Source organism: Phyllobates terribilis, unplaced genomic scaffold (genome assembly GCF_046119375.1).
Source record: "Phyllobates terribilis strain yellow unplaced genomic scaffold, ASM4611937v1 Scaffold_2__4_contigs__length_985480577, whole genome shotgun sequence".
In the NCBI taxonomy this organism is placed as follows: Eukaryota; Metazoa; Chordata; class Amphibia; order Anura; family Dendrobatidae; genus Phyllobates; species Phyllobates terribilis.
Window position 1 is genome coordinate 832684786 of NW_027362762.1, and position 25360 is coordinate 832710145.

Below are 25360 nucleotides of genomic sequence, written 5' to 3' on the forward strand. Positions count from 1 at the left end.
GCCAGCCAGGTACAGCATCCAGCTTCTATGAACACGTCATTTTCCGGGGTGGCTGCGGACTGCAATTTGCACCGGGGGGGGGGGCAGAAAGCTTGGGTCCTCCCTGCGCTGCAGATTCCATCCCCCAGCTGCCTAGTTGTACCTGGCTGGACACACAAATAGGAAGAAGCTCCACGTATTTTTTTTTTAAATTATTTCATGAAATTCATGAAATAATAAAGAAAAAAAGGGCTTCCCTATATTGTTGTGTCCGGCCAGGTACAAATAGGCAGCTGGTGGTTGGGCGCAGCCCGTTCCTGCCTGCTGTACCTGGCTGGACACAAATATAGTGCGAAGCCCCACTTCAATTTTTTTTTAATTATTTCAGGAAATTCATGAAATAATTTAAAAAAAATTGATGTGGGGCTTCGCCCTATATTTGTGTCCAGCCAGGTACAGCAGGCAGGAACGGGCTGCCCCCAACCACCAGCTGCCTATTTGTACCTGGTTGGACACAACAATATAGGGAAGCCCTTTTTTTCTTAATTATTTCATGAATTTCATGAAATAATTTAAAAAAAAATACGTGGGGCTTCGCCCTATTTTTGTGTCCAGCCAGGTACAACTAGGCAGCTGGGGGCTGGAATCCGCAGCGCAGGGAGGCCCAAGCTTTCTGGGCCCCACCCGCTGCAAATTGCAGTCCGCAGCCACCCCGGAAAATGGCGCGTTCATAGAAGCGCCATCTTCTGGCGCTGTACCCAACTCATCCAGGGCCCTGGTGCGGTGGCTCACTGGGTAATAAAGGGGTTAAGGCCAGCTTGGCATTATTGCTGGCCCTAAGCCCGAAATTCATGGGGTCACGCCAATATTAGACATGACCACCATGAATTTCTAGTAAAGTATTTAAAAAAAACACAACACCCAGAAAAAAGTCCTTTAATTGAAATAAACACACAATTCTTTATTGTTCTAAATTAAACTATACTTACCATCACGCCCATTCCAGCTAAAGCCAACGATCTCCTGCAATAAAAGAAAAATAATAAAGCAACCTCATCCTTACCTTTCCATGGTTCCCACGACAGCTTCAGCTCTGCTACATCGAGATGACAGGCTGGACCGCAGCAGAACGCTGCCATCCAGCCTGCCATGCCGCAGACACTGAGAAGCGCAGGCATGCTTGCGCTCCTCAGTGTCTCTCTGTGACGGCATCCAGATGAGCCGAGGTCATGTCCAATGAACTCAGCTCACCTCATGCACGTCACTGACAGCGTGGGAAAATTCTCCTGCACTCAGCGCTTCAGTGTGAGAATTTTCCCACGCTGTCAGTGACGTGAATGAGGTGAGGTCATGTCCAATGAACTCAGCTCACCTCATGCACGTCACTGACAGCGTGGGAAAATTCTCACGCTGAAGCGCTGAGTGCAGGAGAATTCTCCCACGCTGTCAGTGACGTGCATGAGGTGAGCTGAGTTCATTGGACATGACCTCGGCTCATCTGGATGCCGTCACAGAGAGACACTGAGGAGCGCAAGCATGCCTGCGCTTCTCAGTGTCTGCGGGATGACAGGCTGGATGGCAGCGTTCTGCTGCGGTCCAGCCTGTCATCTCGATGTAGCAGAGCTGAAGCTGTCCTGGGAACCATGGAAAGGTAAGGATGAGGTTGCTTTATTATTTTTCTTTTATTGCAGGAGATCGTTGGCTTCAGCTGGAATGGGCGTGATGGTAAGTAGAGTTTAATTTAGAACAATAAAGAATTGTGTGTTTATTTCAATTAAAGGACTTTATTCTGGGTGTTTGTGTTTTTTTTTTTAACTTTGACTATGGGGTTAGTAATGGGGGTGTCTTATAGACGCCTCTCCATTACTAACCTGGGCTTGATGTCAGCTGGCATTATAAGCTGACATCAACCCCAGCCCTATTACCCCCTGCCACTGCTACAGGGCAGTGGGAAGAGCGAGGCTAAGTGCCAGAATTGGCGCATCCTATGGATGCGCCATTTCTGGGGCGGCTGACGGCTGGTGTTTCTAGCCTGGGAGGGGGCCAAAATTCATGGCACCCTTCCTGGGCTATTAATATCAGCCCCCAGCTGTCTGCCTAGCCTTTGCTAGCTATTAAATTAGGGGGGACCCCACGTCATTCTTTTGAGGGGGTCCCCCATTTTAATAGCTAGTAAAGGCTAGGTATTCAGCTGGGGGCTCATATTAGTAGCCTGGGAAACTCCGTGGGTATTACCCCCTTCCCAGGCTTCAAAGATCTGCCCCAGCCGTCTGCTTAACCTCCGCTAGAGACTAAAATTATGGGGAACCCCACTCCAATTTTTTTTTAAATAAATCCTTTATTTTAACACTAAATGACAAGTACAGTAATCAACACTGTCACTGTACTTCATATATATGTGACTGACATGTTTCTATCTATCTAATCTATGCATGATTCTCTATTCCTTCTTTTCTAAATTGTCGGGTACAGATGCTGAATTGCCGGCCGGCTTTTTTAAAGAGACGGTGCATGAAAACACTATTGTATTTTTAAATAAATCCTTTTCACTAAATGACAAGTACAGTAAGCAACACTGTCACTGTACTTCATATATATGTGACTGACATGTTTCTATCTATCTAATCTATGTGTGAAGCTCTATTCTGTCTGTTATAAATTGTCGGGTACCGCTGCTGAATTGCCGGCCGGCTTTTTTAAAGAGACAGTGCATGAAAACACAATTATTTTTTTAAATAAATCCTTTACACTAAATGACAAGTACAGTAAGCAACACTGTCACTGTACTTCATATATATGTGACTGACATGTTTCTATCTATCTAATCTATGTGTGAAGCTCTATTCTTTCTGTTGTAAATTGTCAGGTACCGGTGTATGCCGCTGATGAATTGCCAGCTTTTCGCGTAATACATTCTACATTATTCTTAGTTGTTTTACTTCATGTAGAATTAACCTACAAGGGAAGAAAGGGTTTATTTTCATTCCGATATTTGTGTCCCATTGACTTGCATTGGTTTCCGGTATCGGAATCGGCGATATCCGATACTTTTTGGGTATCGGTCCGATCCAATCCGATACGATATTTCCTGATATCGGAAGGTATCTGTCACGGGTGTGTCGCCACGAAGATCGTCACGATTACACAGCCTGACTTCTCGCAGCTGACTTTTTGGTGCTTTGTGTTTTCGGCAGTGAGGGAGTTAATTCTCTCTCTCTCTGTGCTAGACGAGGTCCAGCCTCGCCCAGCTGCAATCAATGCTGCTGTAGTGAGACTCCTTCAAATGCCTGCTGGTCTGTTTGGGAAGTGTCGGTGAAAGCATTTCATACAGACTAACAGAGCGGATCGTGGTATTTGGAGTTTCTGAGATAAGTGTATTTGGAGTGTTTTTTCCCTTCCTCGCTTTATCATTTATCTCCTTTCCCGTTGGTGTTCCCTCTGTTGTAGTTGTGTAGTTTTTGTATGCAAGGTGGTTTTGGTTTTTCCCTTGTACTGTCTCGTTCGTCTAAGTACTGTGTGTGGGCATATTATTACTTGTCATCTTTTGTTGTGATCGGGGTCCTTCTCAGGACTAGATTACTTAGGTGCAGGGATCCTCAGGAGGTAGGGGTTACGCTGGCGGCCTGGACCTCTGTACCTTTAACAGTACCTCCAGGTTGAGGGATTAGTCAGGGCCCCAGCTTAGGGTCAGCTTAGGCCCCCTACCTCCAGTATACAGAGACAGCGTGACATTTTCACCGACCCACTTAGTTTTTCTCCAGCTACCATGGATCCAGTAGCCGGTCTAGCTCGGCAGTTGCAGAGTTTGTCCATGGAGCTGGCGGACGTTAGGTCCAAGGTTTTGCATCCTCAGGAGCAAGCCGGACCAGAACCTAAAGTAGCTCTCCCTGACAGGTTCACTGGGGGGCGGGACAAGTTTTTTGTTTTCCGGGAGGCATGCAAATTGTACTTTCGGCTGCGGCCTCGGTCATCGGGGAGTGAAGAACAAAGGGTGGGAATTGTCATCTCGCTCCTACAAGGGGACCCACAATCTTGGGCGTTCTCTCTTCCCCCGGGCTCCCCGGCTCTCCAGTCAGTGGATAGGTTTTTCGCTGCTCTGGGACTCGTATATGATGACCCAGATCGGATCTCCCTTGCTGAGTCTAAGTTACGTAGGATCCAGCAGGGAGATCGTCCGGCGGAGGAATTCTGTTCGGAGTTCCGTAGGTGGGCCACGGACACCCAGTGGAATGACCCGGCTCTTAGGAGCCAGTTTTGTCAAGGTTTATCCGACAAATTACAGGATGTGTTGGCACAGTATGACTCTCCCGCGTCACTGGAAGCCGCTATGGCCCTGGCTATTCGCGTTGACAGACGGCTTCGGGAGAGGTGCGGGATAACTCGACCCCCTGTGATGACTCCACCTCCTACAAGGTCCCCTCATATGGTGGTTCCCCTGGTCAGTCCAGAGGAGCCTATGCAATTAGGAGGGACATCATTTCGGGGGAGGGGACCGGTGGTGCGCCATAAGACAGGAAGGTGTTTCTTCTGCGGGAGAAAGGGACATTTTATTGGGGGGTGTCCATCCCGTCCCTTGCAGAGTGAAGAGTCGTCGGAAAACTGTTGATCCCAGGTTGTGTGGTGGACGGCAATCTGGGAGTAGGTATTTCGTCCCTAGGTTCGTCTCAGTTTCTCGTACCGGCGGAGGTGGTGGTGGGTACGAGAACTGAGAGGATATCTGTTCTTCTGGATAGTGGGGCCGGGGCTAATCTGGTTGATGCTCGGTTTGCCCGGGTTCAAGGTATGCGATTGAGTGAGTTGGCTAAACCCATCCCCATATTCTCGATCGATGCCAGGCCTCTCGGTCAGGGAAATTTTTTGCAAGCTGTGCATGACGTAAAACTTCAAGTGGGGGCGATACATAAAGAACTGTTGTCTTGCTACGTGTTGGAGGGTCTTCCCACTCCTATAGTGTTGGGCCTTCCTTGGTTAACTAAGCATAACCCGGTTATTAATTGGCAAACCAGAGAGATAAGCCAATGGAGTAAATTCTGTAATAAAAACTGCATGAACACGGTCATCGGTGCGGTTACTCCTTGGGTCTTACCTCCATTTCTGGCGGACTTTGAGGATGTATTCTCGGAGAAAGGGTGTCAGGAACTACCTCCTCATCGCGAGTATGACTGTTCTGTAAAACTGCTCCCTGAGGCCAAGTTACCTAAAGCTAGGTTGTATAACCTTTCTGGTCCTGAGAGGCAGGCCATGAAGGATTATATTTCAGAAAGTCTGGCTAAGGGGCATATTAGACCTTCATCTTCACCGGTGGCTGCGGGGTTCTTCTTTGTTAAGAAGAAAGATGGAGGCCTACGCCCTTGCCTGGATTTCCGTGAACTTAATCGGATTACGGTCCGAGATCCGTATCCACTCCCACTTATTCCCGATCTCTTTAATCAGATCGTGGGCGCCAAATGGTTCTCTAAATTGGATCTCAGGGGGGCGTACAATCTGATTAGGATGAAGGAGGGGGATGAGTGGAAGACGGCGTTTAACACTCCGGAGGGGCATTATGAGAACCTTGTCATGCCATTCGGTCTGACTAATGCCCCGGCGGTGTTCCAACACTTTGTTAATGACATTTTTCGCCGCCTGGTGGGACAGTTTGTTGTCATATATCTGGATGATATCTTAATTTACTCGCCGGATCTGGTGTCTCATCAGGAGCACGTTAGGCAGGTGTTACAGATCTTGCGGGATAATAAACTGTATGCCAAATGGGAAAAGTGTGTGTTCGCCGTACAGGAACTCCAGTTTTTAGGCTTCCTGGTTTCAGCGTCCGGTTTTCGTATGGACCCTGGGAAAGTGCGGGCAGTTCTTGAGTGGGATCGGCCAGAGAATCTTAAGGCACTACAACGTTTCCTGGGGTTTGCTAATTATTACCGGAAGTTCATTCGTAATTTCTCGTCCATGGTTAAGCCTCTCACAGACATGACTAAAAAGGGGACGGATTTTTCTAGGTGGTCTGACAAGGCTTGTCAAGCATTCTCCTCCTTGAAAAAATGTTTTGCCTCGGCACCCATACTCATTCAACCTGATGCGTCACAGCCATTCATTGTAGAGGTAGACGCTTCCGAGGTAGGGGTGGGAGCAGTATTGTCACAGGGTTCGTCCCCTGGTAAGTGGCATCCGTGCGCCTTTTTCTCTAAAAAATTGTCGTCCGCTGAGAGGAATTACGATGTCGGCAATAGGGAACTCTTGGCCATTAAGTTAGCTTTTGAGGAGTGGCGCCATTTTTTGGAGGGGGCAGTCCATCCGGTCACCGTCATCACCGATCACAAGAACCTGCTATATCTGGAGTCCGCGAAACGTCTGAATCCCAGACAAGCTAGGTGGTCATTGTTTTTTACCAGGTTTAATTTTGTCGTTACATATCGTCCTGGGTCAAAAAATGTAAAGGCGGATGCCTTATCTCGTAGTTTCCCTGGGGCCGGGAATACGGACGACCCGATTCCTATCCTTCAGGAGGGGGTGGTGGTTTCGGCAGTATGCTCTGAGCTGGAGGAGGAGGTATTGGAGGCTCAGGGGGACGCCCCTGTTGGACCTCCGGGGAGACTGTTTGTTCCAGATCAGTTGCGACAAAAGGTGATCGAGGCACACCATAACTCAGTTTTGGCAGGACACCCGGGGAGTAAAGCAACTGTGGATCTCCTCTCGCGTCGGTTTTGGTGGCCTAACTTACATAAGGAGGTGGTAACTTTTGTCGCGTCCTGTGGGGTTTGTGCGCGCTCTAAGACCTCACATACCCGTCCGTCTGGGGCCCTCTTACCTTTGAAGATCCCGGAGCGTCCTTGGACTCATCTGTCTATGGACTTTATTACGGACCTCCCTCCGTCTTCGGGTAAAACGGTCATACTCGTTGTAGTGGACAGGTTCAGCAAGATGGCACATTTTATCGCTCTTCCGGCTCTCCCTAATGCTAAAACTCTTGCGCAGGTGTTCATTGGGGAGATTGTGAGGCTTCACGGGGTACCCTCCGATGTGGTGTCTGATCGGGGGTCTCAGTTTGTGTCCAAGTTCTGGAAGGCGTTTTGTGCACGGCGGGGGATGCATTTGTCATTCTCATCGGCTTTTCACCCTCAGACCAATGGTCAGACGGAACGTATGAACCAGAGCTTGGAGACATATCTCCGGTGTTTTGTGTCAGAGAACCAGGAGGACTGGGCTTCTTTCTTACCTCTGGCAGAGTTTGCTCTTAATAATAGGCGGAGCGAGTCCACTGGTAAGTCCCCGTTTTTTGGGGCATATGGTTTTCACCCCCAGTTTTGTACTTTCAGTAGGGGGGGCTCTTCGGGGGTTCCTGAGGAGGAACGATTTTCCTCATCACTCGCTTCAGTATGGAGAGGGGTGCTGAAGAATCTGAATACTATGGGGAACCGATACAAACATATGGCTGATAGGAGGAGAGTGTCTGGTCCGGACCTAAGTGTGAACGATCGGGTATGGTTGTCTACCAGGAATATTAAACTTAAGGTTCCCTCCTGGAAACTGGGTCCCAGGTTCATCGGGCCATACAGGATCAGTTCTATAATTAATCCGGTGGCATTCCGTCTTGACCTCCCCCCTACGTTTAAAATTCACAACGTGTTCCACAGATCGTTGCTTAAGAGGTATGTGGCGCCGGTGGTACCGTCACCTTTACCTCCCCCTCCAGTGGTGGTCAATGGTAACTTGGAGTTCCAGGTATCAAGGGTCATCGATTCACGTTTTAATCGCCGGTCCCTTCAGTACCTGGTTCATTGGAAAGGGTATGGTCCTGAGGAGAGGATGTGGGTTCCTGCGTCGGATATTAACGCAGACCGATTAGTTCGGGCCTTCCACACGACTCACCCGGATAAACCTGGCCCTGAGGGTCCGGAGGCCCCTCGTAGAAGGGGGGGTACTGTCACGGGTGTGTCGCCACGAAGATCGTCACGATTACACAGCCTGACTTCTCGCAGCTGACTTTTTGGTGCTTTGTGTTTTCGGCAGTGAGGGAGTTAATTCTCTCTCTCTCTGTGCTAGACGAGGTCCAGCCTCGCCCAGCTGCAATCAATGCTGCTGTAGTGAGACTCCTTCAAATGCCTGCTGGTCTGTTTGGGAAGTGTCGGTGAAAGCATTTCATACAGACTAACAGAGCGGATCGTGGTATTTGGAGTTTCTGAGATAAGTGTATTTGGAGTGTTTTTTCCCTTCCTCGCTTTATCATTTATCTCCTTTCCCGTTGGTGTTCCCTCTGTTGTAGTTGTGTAGTTTTTGTATGCAAGGTGGTTTTGGTTTTTCCCTTGTACTGTCTCGTTCGTCTAAGTACTGTGTGTGGGCATATTATTACTTGTCCTCTTTTGTTGTGATCGGGGTCCTTCTCAGGACTAGATTACTTAGGTGCAGGGATCCTCAGGAGGTAGGGGTTACGCTGGCGGCCTGGACCTCTGTACCTTTAACAGTACCTCCAGGTTGAGGGATTAGTCAGGGCCCCAGCTTAGGGTCAGCTTAGGCCCCCTACCTCCAGTATACAGAGACAGCGTGACAGTATCACTCAACACTAGTAGGGAATTAAGTGTAGCCCGAGGAGGAGACCAAAAGGTTCTTCTCTCTAAAACAATTGGGCGAATAATTAAAGCCTGCTTTGGCTACCCTAGCTGGAGTCAGATACCTTGTAATTTGTTTCTGGCATCAGTGTTGAGTATACCGCCTGAAGAGGATCACCAAATTTGGGTCCATTCTGAGTGGTTCCAATGTCAGATTCCCGGCGGGAGGTGTAAGTTACACTACATCTGTACATGGCATGATTTATGTGAGAATATAGGAGCGTGAGATTGAGGATTAGAGTGGGTGCATATTATTTGAAGCAGAGTGCTGTCAAACCATTAGGGCCTGTTTTTTTTTGAGTTTTAGCTGACTGATAGCCATTTCTGTTTCAGTTGAAGAATCAGCTTGCTTTAAGAGACTAATCAGGATGGTGTTGTGAGCAGAGAGAGAAATAGAGTTGAGGAAAGCATCAGTCATGCGCCGGTTGTTAGGGGATGGGTCATTATAAAATTGCTCAAGGCATTGCTGAAACCCAACGGTTAATCCATTGCGGGTTAGATGTTATACTAGACTTGATGCATAGCCGTATCGGGGGGTGTGGTGTGGGGAGGCATTGTAAATGTCGAGCGAGATTAGAGTTGCCTTTATTGTTAAGTGCATACAACCCCTGGCAAAAATTATGGAATCACCGGGCTCGTAGGATGCTCATTCAGTTGTTTAATGTTGTTGAAAAAAAAGCAGATCACAGACATGGCACAAAACTAAAGTTATTTCAAATGGCAACTTTAGGGCTTTAAGAAACACTAAAAGAAATCAAGATAAAAAATGTAATGCTCAGTAAGGGTAATTTTTTTCAGACCAAGCAGAGGGAAAAAATTATGGAATCACTCAATTCTGAGGAAAAAATTATGGAATCATGAAAAACAAACACACAAAAGAACACTCCAATACATCACTAGTATTTTGTTGCACCACCTCTGGCTTTAATAACAGCTTGCAGTCTCTGAGGCATGGACTTAATGAGTGACAAACAGTACTCTTCATCAATCCTTGTCATGGACCATTTTCTTCAACTTCCACCAAAGATTTTCAATTGGATTGAGATCCGGACTATTTGCAGGCCAAGACATTGACCTTATGTGTCTTCTTTCAAGGAATGTTTTCACAGTTTTTGCTCTATGGCAGGATGCATTATCATCTTGAGAAATGATGTCATCATCCCCAAACATCCTTTCAATTGATGGGATAAGAAAACTGTCCAAAATATCAATGTAAACTTGGGCATTTATTGAAGATGTAATGACAGCCATCTCCCCAGTGCCTTTACCTCACATGCAGCCCCATATCATCAATGACTGTGGAAATTTGCATGTTCTCTTCATGCTGTCATCTTTATAAATCTCATTGGAATGGCGCCAAACAAAAGTTCCAGCATCATTACCTTGCCCAATGCAGATTCGCGATTCATCACTGAGTATGACTTTCATCCAGTCATCCACAGTCCACGATTGCTTTTCCTTAGCCCATTGTAACCTTGTTTTTTTCTGTTTAGGTGTTAATGGTGGCTTATGTTTAGCTTTTCTGTATGTAAATCCCATTTCCTTTAGGCGGTTTCTTACAGTTCGGTCACAGACATTGACTCCAGTTTCCTCCTATTCATTCCTCATTTGTTTTGTTGTACATTTCCTGTTTTGGAGACATATTGCTTTAAGTTTCCGGTCTTGACGCTTTGATGTCTTCCTTGGTCTACCAGTATGTTTGCCTTTAACAACCTTCCCATGTTGTTTGTATTTGGTCCAGATTTTAGACACAGCTGACTGTGAACAACCAACATCTTTTGCAACATTGCGAGATGATTTACCTTCTTTTAAGAGTTTGATAATCCTCTCCTTTGTTTCAATTGACATCTCTCGTGTTGGAGCCATGATTCATGTCAGTCCACTTGGTAGAACAGCTTTCCAAGGTGTGATCACTCCTTTTTAAATGCAGACTAACGATCAGATCTAATTTGATGCACGTGTTAGTTTTGGAAGTGAAAATTTACAGGGTGATTCCATAATTTTTTCCTCAGAATTGAGTGATTCCATAATTTTTTCCCTCTGCTTGGTCTGAAAAAAATTAACCTTGCCATTTGAAATGACTTTAGTTTTGTGCCATGTCTGTGATCCGCTTTTTTTCAACAACATTAAACAACTGAATGAACATCCTCCGAGCCCGGTGATTCCATAATTTTTGCCAGGGGTTGTAGATGCGCTGCTGCAGTGTAAGGCATGATCCGCATTCTTAGAAAGGCAATGGTCTAATTATGTGAGGTCACGATATGTCAATGAGGTGGGCTTATTCTTCATCTGGGTCTCTAAGACTGACACCCTGTTTTCAAGGGGAGCTGTCTTTATTTTTTCTTGCGTGCAGCTTCTTGAATGCAGAAGCCCCTGAGGACAGCTTTATGGACTTCAGTAAGAGAAATTGGTGAAATGGCTGACTATTGATTCAAAGATAAATAATAATCAAGGTGGTTACTTAGTCTTTAGGAGATTTCTCGGAAGGAAAGCAGGGAGTAATTTAGAGCCAGTTGAATGACCATCGTAGGGGTAGGCGTAGGGAGGAACAGGACAACAGAATTGGAGAGTGGTCAGACCGGGGAGTAATGAGCATAGAGATATTTATTATGTTGGGTATTAGGGCTGAATGGGCGAATATGTGATCTATTCTGGTGAAAATTGAATGGCGTGGGGAAAAATAGGTCAAGTCTTTGGTTTTTGGGTGTAGTTCCCTCCACAAATCGATCCAGTGATGGAGAGAAAGATGTTTACAGAAAGAGACTGTATCTAGTGAAAACAGATGGTGGGGAACTCAACAGATGAGGGTCAGAAGACTTATCACCTTTGGATTCACTATGCAATTCGAGTCACTATGGAGCAGTTTGGTGCCCTGGGCCTATTCTATTACTAGATCGAGTAGGCAGGAGAAAAAGGCAGATTGGTGGGAGTTCGGGCATAATAAAATGACAAAGGTCACCAGAAATGGTGCCTGTTATCAGTAAGAAGCGGCCGTCATTTTCTGAAACTTGCAATTTGAAGGCAAAAGGGACAAATTTTTTTAAAAGCAAATGGCTACTCCTTTAGTTTTTTTTTTTTTTTGAAGCATTGGTGGTATAAAAAAGTGGATAGGAGGGGGATAAGAATTTTGGATATTATGTTTTAGAAAAGTGTGCCTCATACAAACAGATCACATCCGGCTGTAGGGATCTATAGTAACCCAATGCTTTAGTGTGTTTGTGCTGGGGATTAAGACCTCACACATTGTGTGACAGAATGGTTAATGGAGGATAATGGAGGCGGTTGAGTCATATACTACAGCTTCGTGTATGGGGTAGGGCCAGTATTTGAGGGACTGGCTTGGGTTAAGAAATATGTCACACATCCTCTCGGATGGGAGGAAGGGTTGAGGGTTTGGTGGGGTACATTTAAACAATGGGCTGGGTTGGCTTAACAAGTTTGTCTTACTAAAACATAAACAGACTAACCTGGATGACTTTATGTGCAGTTTACTTCAGCACAAAGGATTGATTGAGTGATAGTGTAATCTCTAACACTAGAGAATGGGAATGTTTAGTAAAGCTATGGGCTCATCCAAGGTAGAGACCGAATCGTGCAATATGACATAGAGTGAAACGGTATATTAATCAATCCAATTCCAAATGAACAACAACATTAAATTAAAATTAATTTCTGTAACAGAAAGTCCATATTACTGTCCACATTTTGATAAGATGATCTCTAGATAGGGTAGCTAAGAACGATTGAGGTTCTTCTCCTGCGGATACTATTTATTATGTTTGGTGTACAAAAAGCCGAAATAAAGCAATGTATCATAGCCTCACGTATTGTCTGTGTTATGTGTTTGCAGGTGAAACAGATAATGGAAGAGGCTGTAACAAGGAAATTTGTCCATGAAGACAGCAGTCACATAATTGCGCTATGCGGTAAGAATTGAACAGCTTGGATGTCAACATTACATTATCAATAGTTCTCTTCCTAAAGAAGTGATATCCTCATGATATTTAACCCTTGTCTTGAGCAGTATTGTGGCTGCTGTGAGAAAATGTAGAATTGTTTAATGCTGTCCCTCTTTTCATGCTTTATACTTCTTTTTAGAAATGTTTAAGATGTATTTCTCTATGATCTAGAACTGGAGATCTGAACTCCTATATTTTTCCATAAACTATTTTTTTATTAGCTATTTTATAGCAGCACATAACAGAAGGAAATAAAAGATAAACAATAGACATAAGCTTTCCGAGAAATGTACAGAACAATCTTGTGCATGACATATATCAGCATCTTTCAGATGTCAGACGACCCATTAGTGACTCCATATGAATCATGGTAAATATGTCCAACCAGAAGGTGCAATCTATCAGGAAAATTAACTAAAAGCAAAAAGTATAGGCTAGAAAGCAAAGTATTGAGATAAAGCTAATGCATGAAACGTAGAAGGTTATTAGTAAAGAATGAAGAAGAGAAGAAAAAACATATGAATTGGGAAGGGCGAAATGAGGGACACTTGAGAGTAGAGATCAGAGTAAAGAACATTTGCTCAAGAAGAAAAATGTGACCCTGCTTTAAAAGAGGTCCAGGAGCGAAATATTCAGATCTTTCTTGATCTTTAGACCTAAGTGACTCTATATGCTTGAAATTATCCATCTCCACCATCCACTGGCCAGTGACTTGGACTGATTGCGAAGGCAGCAGTAAGGAAATGTCTTAGAAGCCATTACTTAATAATAGATATGGCTCCGGGAAGTAGTGACAAGACAGCAATCTGACAGGCATGCTTTAGCCTTGAGCCAGACACCTGGAAGTAGATGTTGAAAACAGCATGGAAAAAAGGCTGTAAGGCTGAGGAGATCCATCCATGAAGTACAAAGCACCATGACAACCTCTGTGTGGTAATGCCCATATAGTGTTGATGTTTGGATAATATGAAGGATCTTTAGGTAACTCACTCATCTCATCAGGATTTGTTTTTAATACTTCTTTTGGACTTGACATGCCATTGGCACTTTTTTGTTACAGTAAAGATTTTTGCCTGTCTTTGTCAGGCTGATTTTTTATTCATGTTTTGATTTTTTTGTTCATATTTCCCATGACCCTACAAACGAAGGTGTTTGGTCTGCCAAGATATTTAATAATGGGCCTCATAGTAGACACACTGAATGGGTGGGGAAGGCGGGTTGGGACAGGATTGACTCATGTTTGTGTGGCTATTGTATGTCACCAGGCAAGACCTAATTTGAGAACAGCTTTCACCTAATTGTATTGAAACTATAAGATCGTCTTCTTTGGGCAAGTCTCCTGAGTCACTAAGAATAAGCTGACATAACATAGAGCTGCGGGGGACATTCGATGCCAAGACGATATTTTTACTCACTGTAAAATGAAATGCCAAGTGGTCAAATAAGAGGCCCATCAGACCAGTCAACTGAGACAAACCCAATCTTGATAGTATCACTTATTTTTTATAATATACTAAAGCCTAATTTACCCACAAAACTCCTTAGTCAGACATAACCCCATACCCGAGCTCTAAACTTAGCACCTTCATTAGCATTCTATCCTCTAATTCAAGCACAGGACATCCCAACTTACCCAAGGACTAGGTACCATCTTTCATAGCCGCTCCCCTGTTATTGTCTGTGACCACAGTCAGGTCTGTTTTAGACTCTGAGGTCACTGGATATTATGCCAATGAATTGTCAGATGCAGACTGGATGACACCACTGGAAGCAAAAGGGAACTCACAGAGAAAAATCATTTAAGTAATTCACTGTAAATGATGTCCTATCACTGGCAATGGGAATTCTTACCTTATCCTACAAAGTTACACTGAGTAACCCTACAAAGCTTTGCTAATTGTTAGGATTAGTGTTGAGCGAACATGCTCGACACTGCTCGGTACTCGCCCGAGCATCACGCTACTCGGGATGTTCGGTGAGCACCGAGCATTTCCGGGTTACTCGGGCGGGAGCTCGGGTCTCCGCCCTGCATGTTTGGCGCTCTTTACAGAGCCAATGAACATGCAGGGATTGCCAGCCAGTCACTGTAATGCTGCAGCCATGTTGGTTGTGGGCATTACAGTGATTGGCTGGCCGCACAGCATCACCTCGAGTATTTAAAACGGGGCGCCGCCATCTTGTACACAGTCGCTCCAGATTAGACAGTGTAGGGACAGCGCTGCTGATTTAGGGAGAGATATAAACTGCGAAATAGTTAGTGTAGGGTCTGTAAAGGCTACCAGAACAAACAAACAGTCCTTTTCAGGACTAATATCCATCCCAGATACCAAGCAGGCAGGCTGTATAGGAGACACAGTGGTTATACCAGCAAACGCTGCATTACAGTCCTGTGTGCTCCTGTTGCTGAAATTGCTGGACTTAGCACCAGGTGTCGGGGGCCAGGAAAAATCCTTTTTTTTTCATCTAAATCCTCCTTTTTTTTTCCTCCTTCACACTGTACAAATACCCGTCTTATTAACCTTTTGGTGTCCCCCCCCCCCCCCCCCAAAAAAAAAGGCTCGTCTCTAATTTTTCAGACACAAATATAACTGTTGAAAATAGTCTGGTGTAGGCTAGAGAAACAGAAGTGTTGTTTTGCAGTTCCACGGTTCAATCCTCTGTATTATCCATTTTGGGCCATTTGTATCTAAAAAAAAAAACAGTTTGAGTGTGTCGCTCACTGTTCAGCCGCAAATATCTCTATTTAAAAAAGTGTGGTATACCCCAGTAAACAATAACTGTGGTTTTGCCATCCCACGGTAAAAAATCTCTATTATTCAGGTTTTGGTAGTTTTTTCCGTAAAGAAAAACAGTAGTGTCTCCTGACTGTTGTGACACAAAAATATATCTGTTGAAAATAGTCTTGTGTAGGCCCAACATCCCAGTGTGGTTTCGCTGTTCCATGGGTCAAATCGCTGTACTATCCATTTTGGGCCATTTGTATCTAAAAAAAAAAACAGTTTGAGTGTGTCGCTCACTGTTCAGCCGCAAATATCTCTATTTAAAAAAGTGTGGTATACCCCAGTAAACAATAACTGTGGTTTTGCCATCCCACGGTAAAAAAAATCTCTATTATTCAGGTTTTGGTAGTTTTTTCCGTAAAGAAAAACAGTAGTGTCTCCTGACTGTTGTGACACAAAAATATATCTGTTGAAAATAGTCTTATGTAGGCCCAACATCCCAGTGTGGTTTCGCTGTTCCATGGGTCAAATCGCTGTACTATCCAGTTTTGGGCCTTTGGTATCTAAAAAAAAAGCAGTTTGAGTGTGTCGCTCACTGTTCAGCCGCAAATATCTCTATTTAAAAAGTGTGGTATACCCCAGTAAACAATAACTGTGGTTTTGCCATCCCACGGTAAAAAATCTCTATTATTCAGGTTTTGGTAGTTTTTTCCGTAAAGAAAAACAGTAGTGTCTCCTGACTGCTGTGACACAAAAATATATCTGTTGAAAATAGTCTTGTGTAGGCCCGACATCCCAGTGTGGTTTCGCAGTTCCACGGGTCAAATCGCTGTACTATCCAGTTTTGGGCCTTTGGTATCTAAAAAAAAAAGCAGTTTGAGTGTGTCGCTCACTGCTCAGCCGCAAATATCTCTATTTAAAAAAGTGTGGTATACCCCAGTAAACAATAACTGTGGTTTTGCCATCCCACGGTAAAAAATCTCTATTATTCAGCTTTTGGTAGTTTTTTCCGTAAAGAAAAACAGTAGTGTCTCCTGACTATTGTGACACAAAAATATATCTGTTGAAAATAGTCTTGTGTAGGCCCGACATCCCAGTGTGGTTTCGCAGTTCCACGGGTCAAATCGCTGTACTATCCAGTTTTGGGCCTTTGGTAGCTAAAAAAAAAGCAGTTTGAGTGTGTCGCTCACTGTTCAGCCGCAAATATCTCTATTTAAAAAAGTGTGGTATACCCCAGTAAACAATAACTGTGGTTTTGCCATCCCACGGTAAAAAATCTCTATTATTCAGCTTTTGGTAGTTTTTTCCGTAAAGAAAAACAGTAGTGTCTCCTGACTGTTGTGACACAAAAATATATCTGTTGAAAATAGTCTTGTGTAGGCCCGACATCCCAGTGTGGTTTCGCAGTTCCACGGGTCAAATCGCTGTACTATCCAGTTTTGGGCCTTTGGTATCTAAAAAAAAAGCAGTTTGAGTGTGTCGCTCACTGTTCAGCCGCAAATATCTCTATTTAAAAAAGTGTGGTATACCCCAGTAAACAATAACTGTGGTTTTGCCATCCCACGGTAAAAAATCTCTATTATTCAGGTTTTGGTAGTTTTTTCCGTAAAGAAAAACAGTAGTGTCTCCTGACTGTTGTGACACAAAAATATATCTGTTGAAAATAGTCTTGTGTAGGCCCGACATCCCAGTGTGGTTTCGCAGTTCCACGGGTCAAATCGCTGTACTATCCAGTTTTGGGCCTTTGGTATCTAAAAAAAAAGCAGTTTGAGTGTGTCGCTCACTGTTCAGCCGCAAATATCTCTATTTAAAAAAGTGTGGTATACCCCAGTAAACAATAACTGTGGTTTTCCTCTTCCACGGTTCTAATCTACTCTTTATTACCCTTTTTCCATTGATAGTGCAAGTGTAAGCTATTTTACTTCATTTACAATGGGCAAGGCGCGTGGCAAGGGACGTGGAAGTGTACGTTCTGGTGATGGTTTGTGCAGAGGACGGGGCCGTGGCCAAGGTGAAAATGTGCCACAACCAACAGCCACATCTTCTTGCTCCCACTTCTTGACCGAATTACTAGGGAAGCACAGAACAACACCAGTATTGAGAACTGATCAGTGTGAACAGGTTATTAATTGGATAGCAGATAATACTTCCAGTTACCTGGGCACCACCACCTCCGGTCTGTCTTCCACACGGTCAACTCTTAGTAGCCGTGAGTCTCGACCGCATACTCCTCCTCACCCTGATGCTCCTTCCTCCCACCATGCCGAGTGTCGTCAGACTGCAAGTGATCCCACACTTGGACACTCTGAAGAGCTGTTCACTGGTCCATTTCCATATTTGGGCCCCTCGCCTGATACACTTGAAGTGGTGGAAGAGTAGATCCCATGTTGCGATGCCCAAATATTTGAACAGCCACGGCCACAGGAAGTCGACGTTGGCAATCTGTCACAAGAGGTGGACGATGACGAGACACAATTGCCAGGAAGTGAGGAGGAGGATCGTGGTGCGCAAGTGGAAGAGGAGGAGGTGGTGGATGATCTAGTGACTGACCCAACGTGGAAGGAGGACATGCAGAGTGAGGCCAGCAGCACACAGGGGGAGGGAGGCAGAGTACCCCAACAGGCAGGTAGAAGCAGTGTGGTGGCCGCAGACAGAAGGCAGGCAACCGTTCCCCGTAACACCAACACGAGGGACGTTACCAGTACAAGCGGTAGGTCTTCCAGAGTCTGGAATTTTTTTAAAGACTCTGCTGATAACCCCAAAAAGGCCATATGTTCCACCTGCCATGCCAGCATCAGCAGGGGTGACAAAACTACTAGCCTGACCACCACCAGCATGATCAGGCACATGGCAGCAAAGCACCCGACTTTGTGGGGCGAAACCCAGGGTCCACGACCAGTGTCAGCGGGTGTCACCACTGCTTCTTCCACTGTTGTGCGTGCAATAGAACCCCCTGTTGTGTGTGCAAGGCAATCCCCTGTCCATATTGCATGTAAAGATGCCCCCTCCTCTCAGTCTTCACTTGTTATGGCAGTTTCTCAAGAAACAGCATCAACGTCCACGTCCACGTCCCACCGCAGCGTTCAATTGTCCATATCCCAGACCTTTGAACGAAAGCGGAAATTCGCAGCTAACGCCCCACAGGCCACAGTCCTAAATTCGCACATTTCACGACTGCTTGCATTGGAAATGCTGCCTTTTAGGCTGGTGGAGACGGAATCCTTCCGCAATCTTATGGCGGTAGCCGTCCCTCGGTACTCGGTCCCCAGCCGACACTATTTTGCCCGGTGTGCCATCCCCGCACTACACAAGCACGTGTCCCAAAGCATCTGCCGTGCCCTCAACAACGCAGTTACTGGGAGAGTCTACCTGACAACGGACACGTGGACAAGTGCTTGTGGCCAGGGACGGTACATCTCTCTGACGGCACACTGGGTAAACATAGTGGAAGCCGGGACCCAGTCGGACCTTGGGACGGAACACATCCTCCTCACACCGAGGATTGCGGGCCCTATGTCAGTCAGAGTTGCCCCCACAGTGTACAGCTCCTGCGCATCCTCCTCCTCCTCCTCCTCATGTTCAGCCTCCATCTCAGATATCACCACATTAGTTACAAGCTGGAAGCATTGCAGTACTGTCTCCGCCAAGCGGCAACAGGCTGTGCTGAAACTCATAAGCTTAGGTGATAAACCTCACACTGCTTGTGAGTTGTGGACAGCTGTGAAAGAGCAGGCAGATCTGTGGCTGAGACCGCTGAACCTACATCCCGGCATGGTCGTGTGTGACAATGGCCGTAACCTGGTGGCGGCTCTGAGGCGAGGTGAGATCACACACGAACCATGCCTGGCTCATGTGCTTAACCTCGTGGTTCAGCGGTTTCTTAAATCGTACCCCGAGTTGCCAGATCTGCTCGTGAAAGTACGCAGCCTGTCAGCTCATTTTCGCAAGTTGGCTACAGCTTCCGCCGCCCTTGCTGTGTTGCAGCAGCGTTTGCAGCTTCCCGCACACCGACTGGTGTGTGATGTCCCCACAGTTTGGAACTCTACCCTCCACATGTTGCAAAGGATTTGTGAGCAGAAGAGAGCAGTTGTGGAGTACCAGCTGCATTAGGCCGTCGATATTCAGGTCAGACTCCACACATAAGACCTCAGGAGTGGACCTGGATGTCTGACATATGTACCATCCTGACAAACTTTGAGGAGGCCACCAAGATGGTGAGTGGCGATGACGCCATCATTATTGTCAGCATCCCACTTGTCTGTCTTTTGCAACTCTCTCTGCAGAGAATTAAAGAGGAGGCATTGCAGCCAGAGTATGATGAGATGAGCCCAGCCTCATCTCATCCCAACGTGCATTGGGGGACAATGAGGGAGAGGAGGAGGAGGAGGAAGAACAGGAGCTGCTATCATGCGTTGTAGACGGTAGTACCTGTACAAGTGTCATACCGTCGGTTCAGCATGGGTGGCCTGAGGACAGGGGGGAGGAGGAGGAGGAGAGCATGGTCAGTCGTCACCTTGGTGAGGACACGGAAATCTTGCCCGTTACCAGTCTGGCACGCATGGCTGACTTTATGTTACGCTGCCTTAACCGTGACCCTCGCGTTGTCAAAATGTTGGGTGACAGTCATTACTGGTTGGTGACACTTGTAGACCCCCGCTACAAGGAGAACTTTCACTCTCTTATTCCTGAGGTGGAGAGGTCTACAAAAATGGGGCAATACCAGAAGGCCCTTGCTGCAGAACTCTTAAAAAAAATTCCCATCTGAACACGCTAGCGGCAGAGGTCACAGTTCGTTGCCCAACCAAGGCGTACAGGCGAGAGCGATGCAACTCCAATCCAGCAGAGGCAGGGGAACACTGTCAACGTTCTGGGACAGTTTTCTGACACCCGCCCAGCTTACAGGCCCTGAGGCGCGGGGTACTCTCACAAGGAGTGGAAAGTTTCAAAAGATGGTGAGGGAGTACCTTGCCGATCGTACCAGCGTCCTCCGTGATTCCTCTGTGCCTTTTAATTATTGGGTATCCAAGCTGGACACTTGGAATGAACTCGCTCTGTACGCCTTGGAGGTCCAGGCCTGCCCTGCCGCTAGCGTGTTATCGGAGCGTGTTTTTAGTGCCGCTGGGGGAATTATAACTGATAAGCGCACTCGCCTGTCAACTGACAATGCTGACAAGCTGACCCTTATCAAAATGAACAAGGGCTGGATTGGGCCAGACTTCTCATCACCACCAAATGACAGCAGAGTAACATAAAGTCAAATCCACTGTGTTATTTCGGGAGGTGTATTCACATGCACCGCTTCACACCCACACATGGGTATACGCTTCCTCGTTTCGGCTGTTTAATCTTCTTCTCCTTATCCTCAGCCTCCACCACCACTATACCACCAGGGTGCCAGCATTGCAAGTTCCTCCGTCCTTATTTTTGGCAGCTTTTGCTTGCAAGGCATAAGCAAATACTATGGGACACCCACTCCCCAATAATGGGACTTATGTTTGTAATATGCTGTACTGCATGGCTCTTGTAAGGGGCATTGCAAGTTGCTCCGTCCTAATTTTTGGCAGCTTTTGCTGGGAAAGCATAAGCAAATACTATGGGACACCCACTCCCCAATAATGGGACTTATGTTTGTAATATGCTGTACTGCATGGCTCTTGTAAGGGGCATTGCAAGTTGCTCCGTCCTAATTTTTGGCAGCTTTTGGTGGTAAAGCATAAGCAAATACTATGGGACACCCACTCCCCAATAATGGGACTTATGTTTATAATATGCTGTACTGCATGGCTCTTGTAAGGGGCATTGCAAGTTGCTCCGTCCTAATTTTTGGCAGCTTTTGCTGGGAAAGCATAAGCAAATACTATGGGACACCCACTCCCCAATAATGGGACTTATGTTTGTAATATGCTGTACTGCATGGCTCTTGTAAGGGGCATTGCAAGTTCCTCCGTCCTAATTTTTGGCAGCTTTTGCTTGGAAAGCATAAGCAAATACTATGGGACACCCACTCCCCAACAATGGGACTTATGTTTGTAATATGCTGTAATGCATGGCTCTTGTAAGGGGCATTGCAAGTTTCTCCGTCCTAATTTTTGGCAGCTTTTGCTGGGAAAGCATAAGCAAATACTATGGGACACCCACTCCCCAATAATGGGACTTATGTTTGTTATATGCTGTACTGCATGGCTCTTGTAAGGGGCATTGCAAGTTGCTCCGTCCTAATTTTTGGCAGCTTTTGCTGGGAAAGCATAAGCAAATACTATGGGACACCCACTCCCCAATAATGGGACTTATGTTTGTAATATGCTGTACTGCATGGCTCTTGTAAGGGGCATTGCAAGTTGCTCCGTCCTAATTTTTGGCAGCTTTTGCTGGGAAAGCGTAAGCAAATACTATGGGACACCCACTCCCCAATAATGGGACTTATGTTTGTAATATGCTGTATTGCATAGCTCTTGTAAAGGGCATTGCAAGTTGCTCCGTCCTAATTTTTGGCAGCTTTTGCTGGGAAAGCATAAGCAAATACTATGGGACACCCACTCCCCAATAATGGGACTTATGTTTGTAATATGCTGTACTGCATGGCTCTTGTAAGGGGCATTGCAAGTTGCTCCGTTCTAATTTTTGGCAGCTTTTGCTGGGAAAGCATAAGCAAATACTATGGGACACCCACTCCCCAATAATGGGACTTATGTTTGTAATATGCTGTACTGCATGGCTCTTGTAAGGGGCATTGCAAGTTGCTCCGTCCTAATTTTTGGCAGCTTTTGCTTGGAAAGCATAAGCAAATACTATGGGACACCCACTCCCCAATAATGGGACTTATGTTTGTAATATGCTGTACTGCATGGCTCTTGTAAGGGGCATTGCAAGTTGCTCCGTCCTAATTTTTGACAGCTTTTGCTTGGAAAGCATAAGCAAATACTATGGGACACCCACTCCCCAATAATGGGACTTATGTTTGTAATATGCTGTACTGCATGGCTCTTGTAAGGGGCATTGCAAGTTGCTCCGTCCTAATTTTTGGCAGCTTTTGCTGGGAAAGCATAAGCAAATACTATGGGACACCCACTCCCCAATAATGGGACTTATGTTTGTTATATGCTGTACTGCATGGCTCTTGTAAGGGGCATTGCAAGTTGCTCCGTCCTAAATTTTGGCAGCTTTTGCTTGGAAAGCATAAGCAAATACTATGGGACACCCACTCCCCAATAATGGGACTTATGTTTGTAATATGCTGTACTGCATGGCTCTTGTAAGGGGCATTGCAAGTTGCTCCGTCCTAATTTTTGGCAGCTTTTGCTGGGAAAGCATAAGCAAATACCATGGGACACCCACTCCCCAATAATGGGACTTATGTTTGTAATATGCTGTACTGCATGGCTCTTGTAAGTGGCATTGCAAGTTGCTCCGTCCTAATTTTTGGCAGCTTTTGCTTGGAAAGCATAAGCAAATACCATGGGACACCCACTCCCCAATAATGGGACTTATGTTTGTAATATGCTGTACTGCATGTGACGCGCCCCCTGGGCCGTGTGTACACGTGTGTGGGATACCCGGTGCCGGGTCTCTGGGGTCTGTAGTCTCCGTGGCGGTGACCCGGTCCCGTGGCTCAGGCTGGTCAAACCAGTGGCAGTCTTTCTTAGGTTTTGAGGTTAATTGTCCGACTGCGCCACCCGTGGATTGCGGTCAGGGAGTACCACCGCTGCGAGGCAGACCGCTGAGGCTGGTGTTGTGTACGCAGCATAGAATAGGATAACTCCCCTTGGGAGGAGTATAGCCTCAGGGCAGTGAGTGTGAATGATGGGGGTGATGGTGCACGAGCGCAGCAGGAATGACTCAGAGTCTTTGCAGTGCAGTTCAGGGTCTTTACTGATGATTATAAGGTAGACCCTCCCGGGAGTACTGGCTAGCATAAGAGGCCTGGTCAGTCTGTGAGCAAGCAGGAGTTCCCCTGGCCAGGTGCAGTTGTAGGCCTCCCCGTCTGTCTGCACTCTTCCTGGCTACCTTGCTGTAAGCGGGTAGAAGTAGCCCACGTCCCTGAGTGTACCGTGTAGTGCTCACCCGTATGGCTGGTGATTTGGGGCCTTCTGTTAGCCTCCGCTCCACGACGGCGGTGCTGGTCCCTTGCTTGTGACTGAGCCTCCGGGCTTCTATGGCCAGAGGACCTGAAATCCCCTGCCGGCTGGTTTCTGCTGCTGGATATGGTCCCTGTTCCTCCTGCTCTTTCTCCTTTGCCACTACCTCATCCATCATTTATCACCTGAAGCTTTGTTTTAACGGGAGTTATAGAACTTGGATAGTAGCAGGAACACATCCAGCAATCCTCGGAGGAGGTAGGATATGCGCCAAAACGCTGACCATCTCAGGCCTAGCCGCTACTACATACATGCGCTTGCATTACAACAAAACAAAGCAGATGCTAACTTCTATCATCCTCATCATGCTCCTCACCTTGGCACTCTCAACTCCCCTGATGGAGAAGCCAGGGCCCACCGGAGGAGTCTGATAGTCCGGTGGGCTCGGCCAATGCTGCCCTAAAGCAGGCCAGGCTAAGAAAAGTGTGGGAAAGGTTACTGGGACAAATAGGGGTGGCTGGGGACCGAGTATGGACACCCGGCCACCCCCTGGAGGCTGGGGAGCAAGCGGGGACACCCAGCCACCAGGCGGCTGGGGACTGAGTATGGATACCAGGCCGCCGACACAGCCATGGCGTGGTGGCCAGATTCCGCCTCCACATGCCTAAAAGGCCCAATTTAAAGTGCAAGCAAGCAAGCAGTATGGTATTGCAGCCTGGGGGTGGGTGGGTGGCAGGCTGCATACTTGCGCTTGCATTGCAAGGAATGGGAGAGGTACAATTGAACACTGCCCTGGGACAAAGACTTGAATGGGGATAGTTGCAAGTCTGCAACGACAGGTGCAAGATGGGAGGCATCTTCGCATGTACCATGAACAGGGGTTTGGCATGCACACACTACAGCGGAATAGGCTCTCCTTCCCACTAAATGCACTGGGGAGGGCACAGGTAATGTTTTGGTATACGCGCTTAATCTTATGTATAAGGCACACCAGGACAAATATGGGCGGCTGGGGACTGAGTATGGATACCTCGCTGCTGAAGCAGCCATGAGGTAGTGGCCAGCTTCGGCCTCCTCCAAACTAAAAGGCCCCATTTCAAGTGCAAGCTAGCAGTATGGAATTGCAGTCTGGGGGTGGGTGGGTGGCAGGCTGAACACTTACACTTGCATTAAAAGAAAACATATCAGATGCTAACTTCTGTCATCATCATCATGCTCTTCACCTTGGCACTCTCAACTCCACCGATGGAGAAGTCAGGGCCCACCGGAGGAGTCTGGTTCTCTGGTGGGCTCGTCCAATACTGCCCTAAAGCAGGCCAGGCTAAGAAAAGTGTGAGGGAAGTTCAGCGGAGAAATAGGGGCGGCTGGGGACCGTTTATGGACACCCGGCTGCCCCCAGGCGGCTGGGGACCGTGTGTGGACACCCGGCCGCGGGGCGGCTGGGGACCGAGTATGGACACCCGGCCGCCGGGCGGCTGGGGACTGAGTATGGATTCCAGGCCGCCAACACAGCCATGACGTGGTGGCCAGATTCCGCCTCCACATGCCTAAAAGGCCCAAGTTCAAGCAAGCAAGCAGTATGGTATTGCAGCCTGGGGGTGGGTGGGTGGCAGGCTGCATACTTGAGCTTGTATTGCAAGGAATGGGGGAGGTACAATTGAACACTGCCCTGGGACTAGAACTTGCATGGGGATAGTTGCAAGTCTGCATCTTCTGATGCGGTAAGGATCACTTATGATGGGCACACTTTTAGACAGTGACCTGGGAGTCAGAGATGCTTCCAGGGGTCTTCCCCATGCTGTTCCCTTGTCTTTTCAGCACTTTATGCATGTGTCACACAGCACATGGCCAGATAAGGTTGTAAAATGTTAAAATGACATTTCACGGTGAATGCATTTGTCATAGTTGAAAGCAATACAAAAGTGCAAAAACACATAAAAAATGCTACTTGTGAACATAGCCGAAGGTGTGGAGGAGTATTTTTGTTTTTGGTCATTTATTTTAACTTATACACAAGTCTTTACCTT

General features: G+C 46.6%; 1 protein-coding gene across 3 annotated transcripts in view; it reads left to right on the forward strand.

The window, feature by feature from the left end:
* Positions 1-25360, forward strand: part of SGSM2 (small G protein signaling modulator 2) — a 484755-nt gene that overhangs the window by 178608 nt on the left and 280787 nt on the right. For all 3 annotated transcript variants that reach the window (XM_073667783.1, XM_073667784.1, XM_073667785.1), the window contains exon 2: positions 12430-12505. In XM_073667783.1, coding sequence (XP_073523884.1) covers positions 12430-12505 — 76 coding nt within the window. The remainder of the gene's footprint in view (positions 1-12429; positions 12506-25360) is intronic.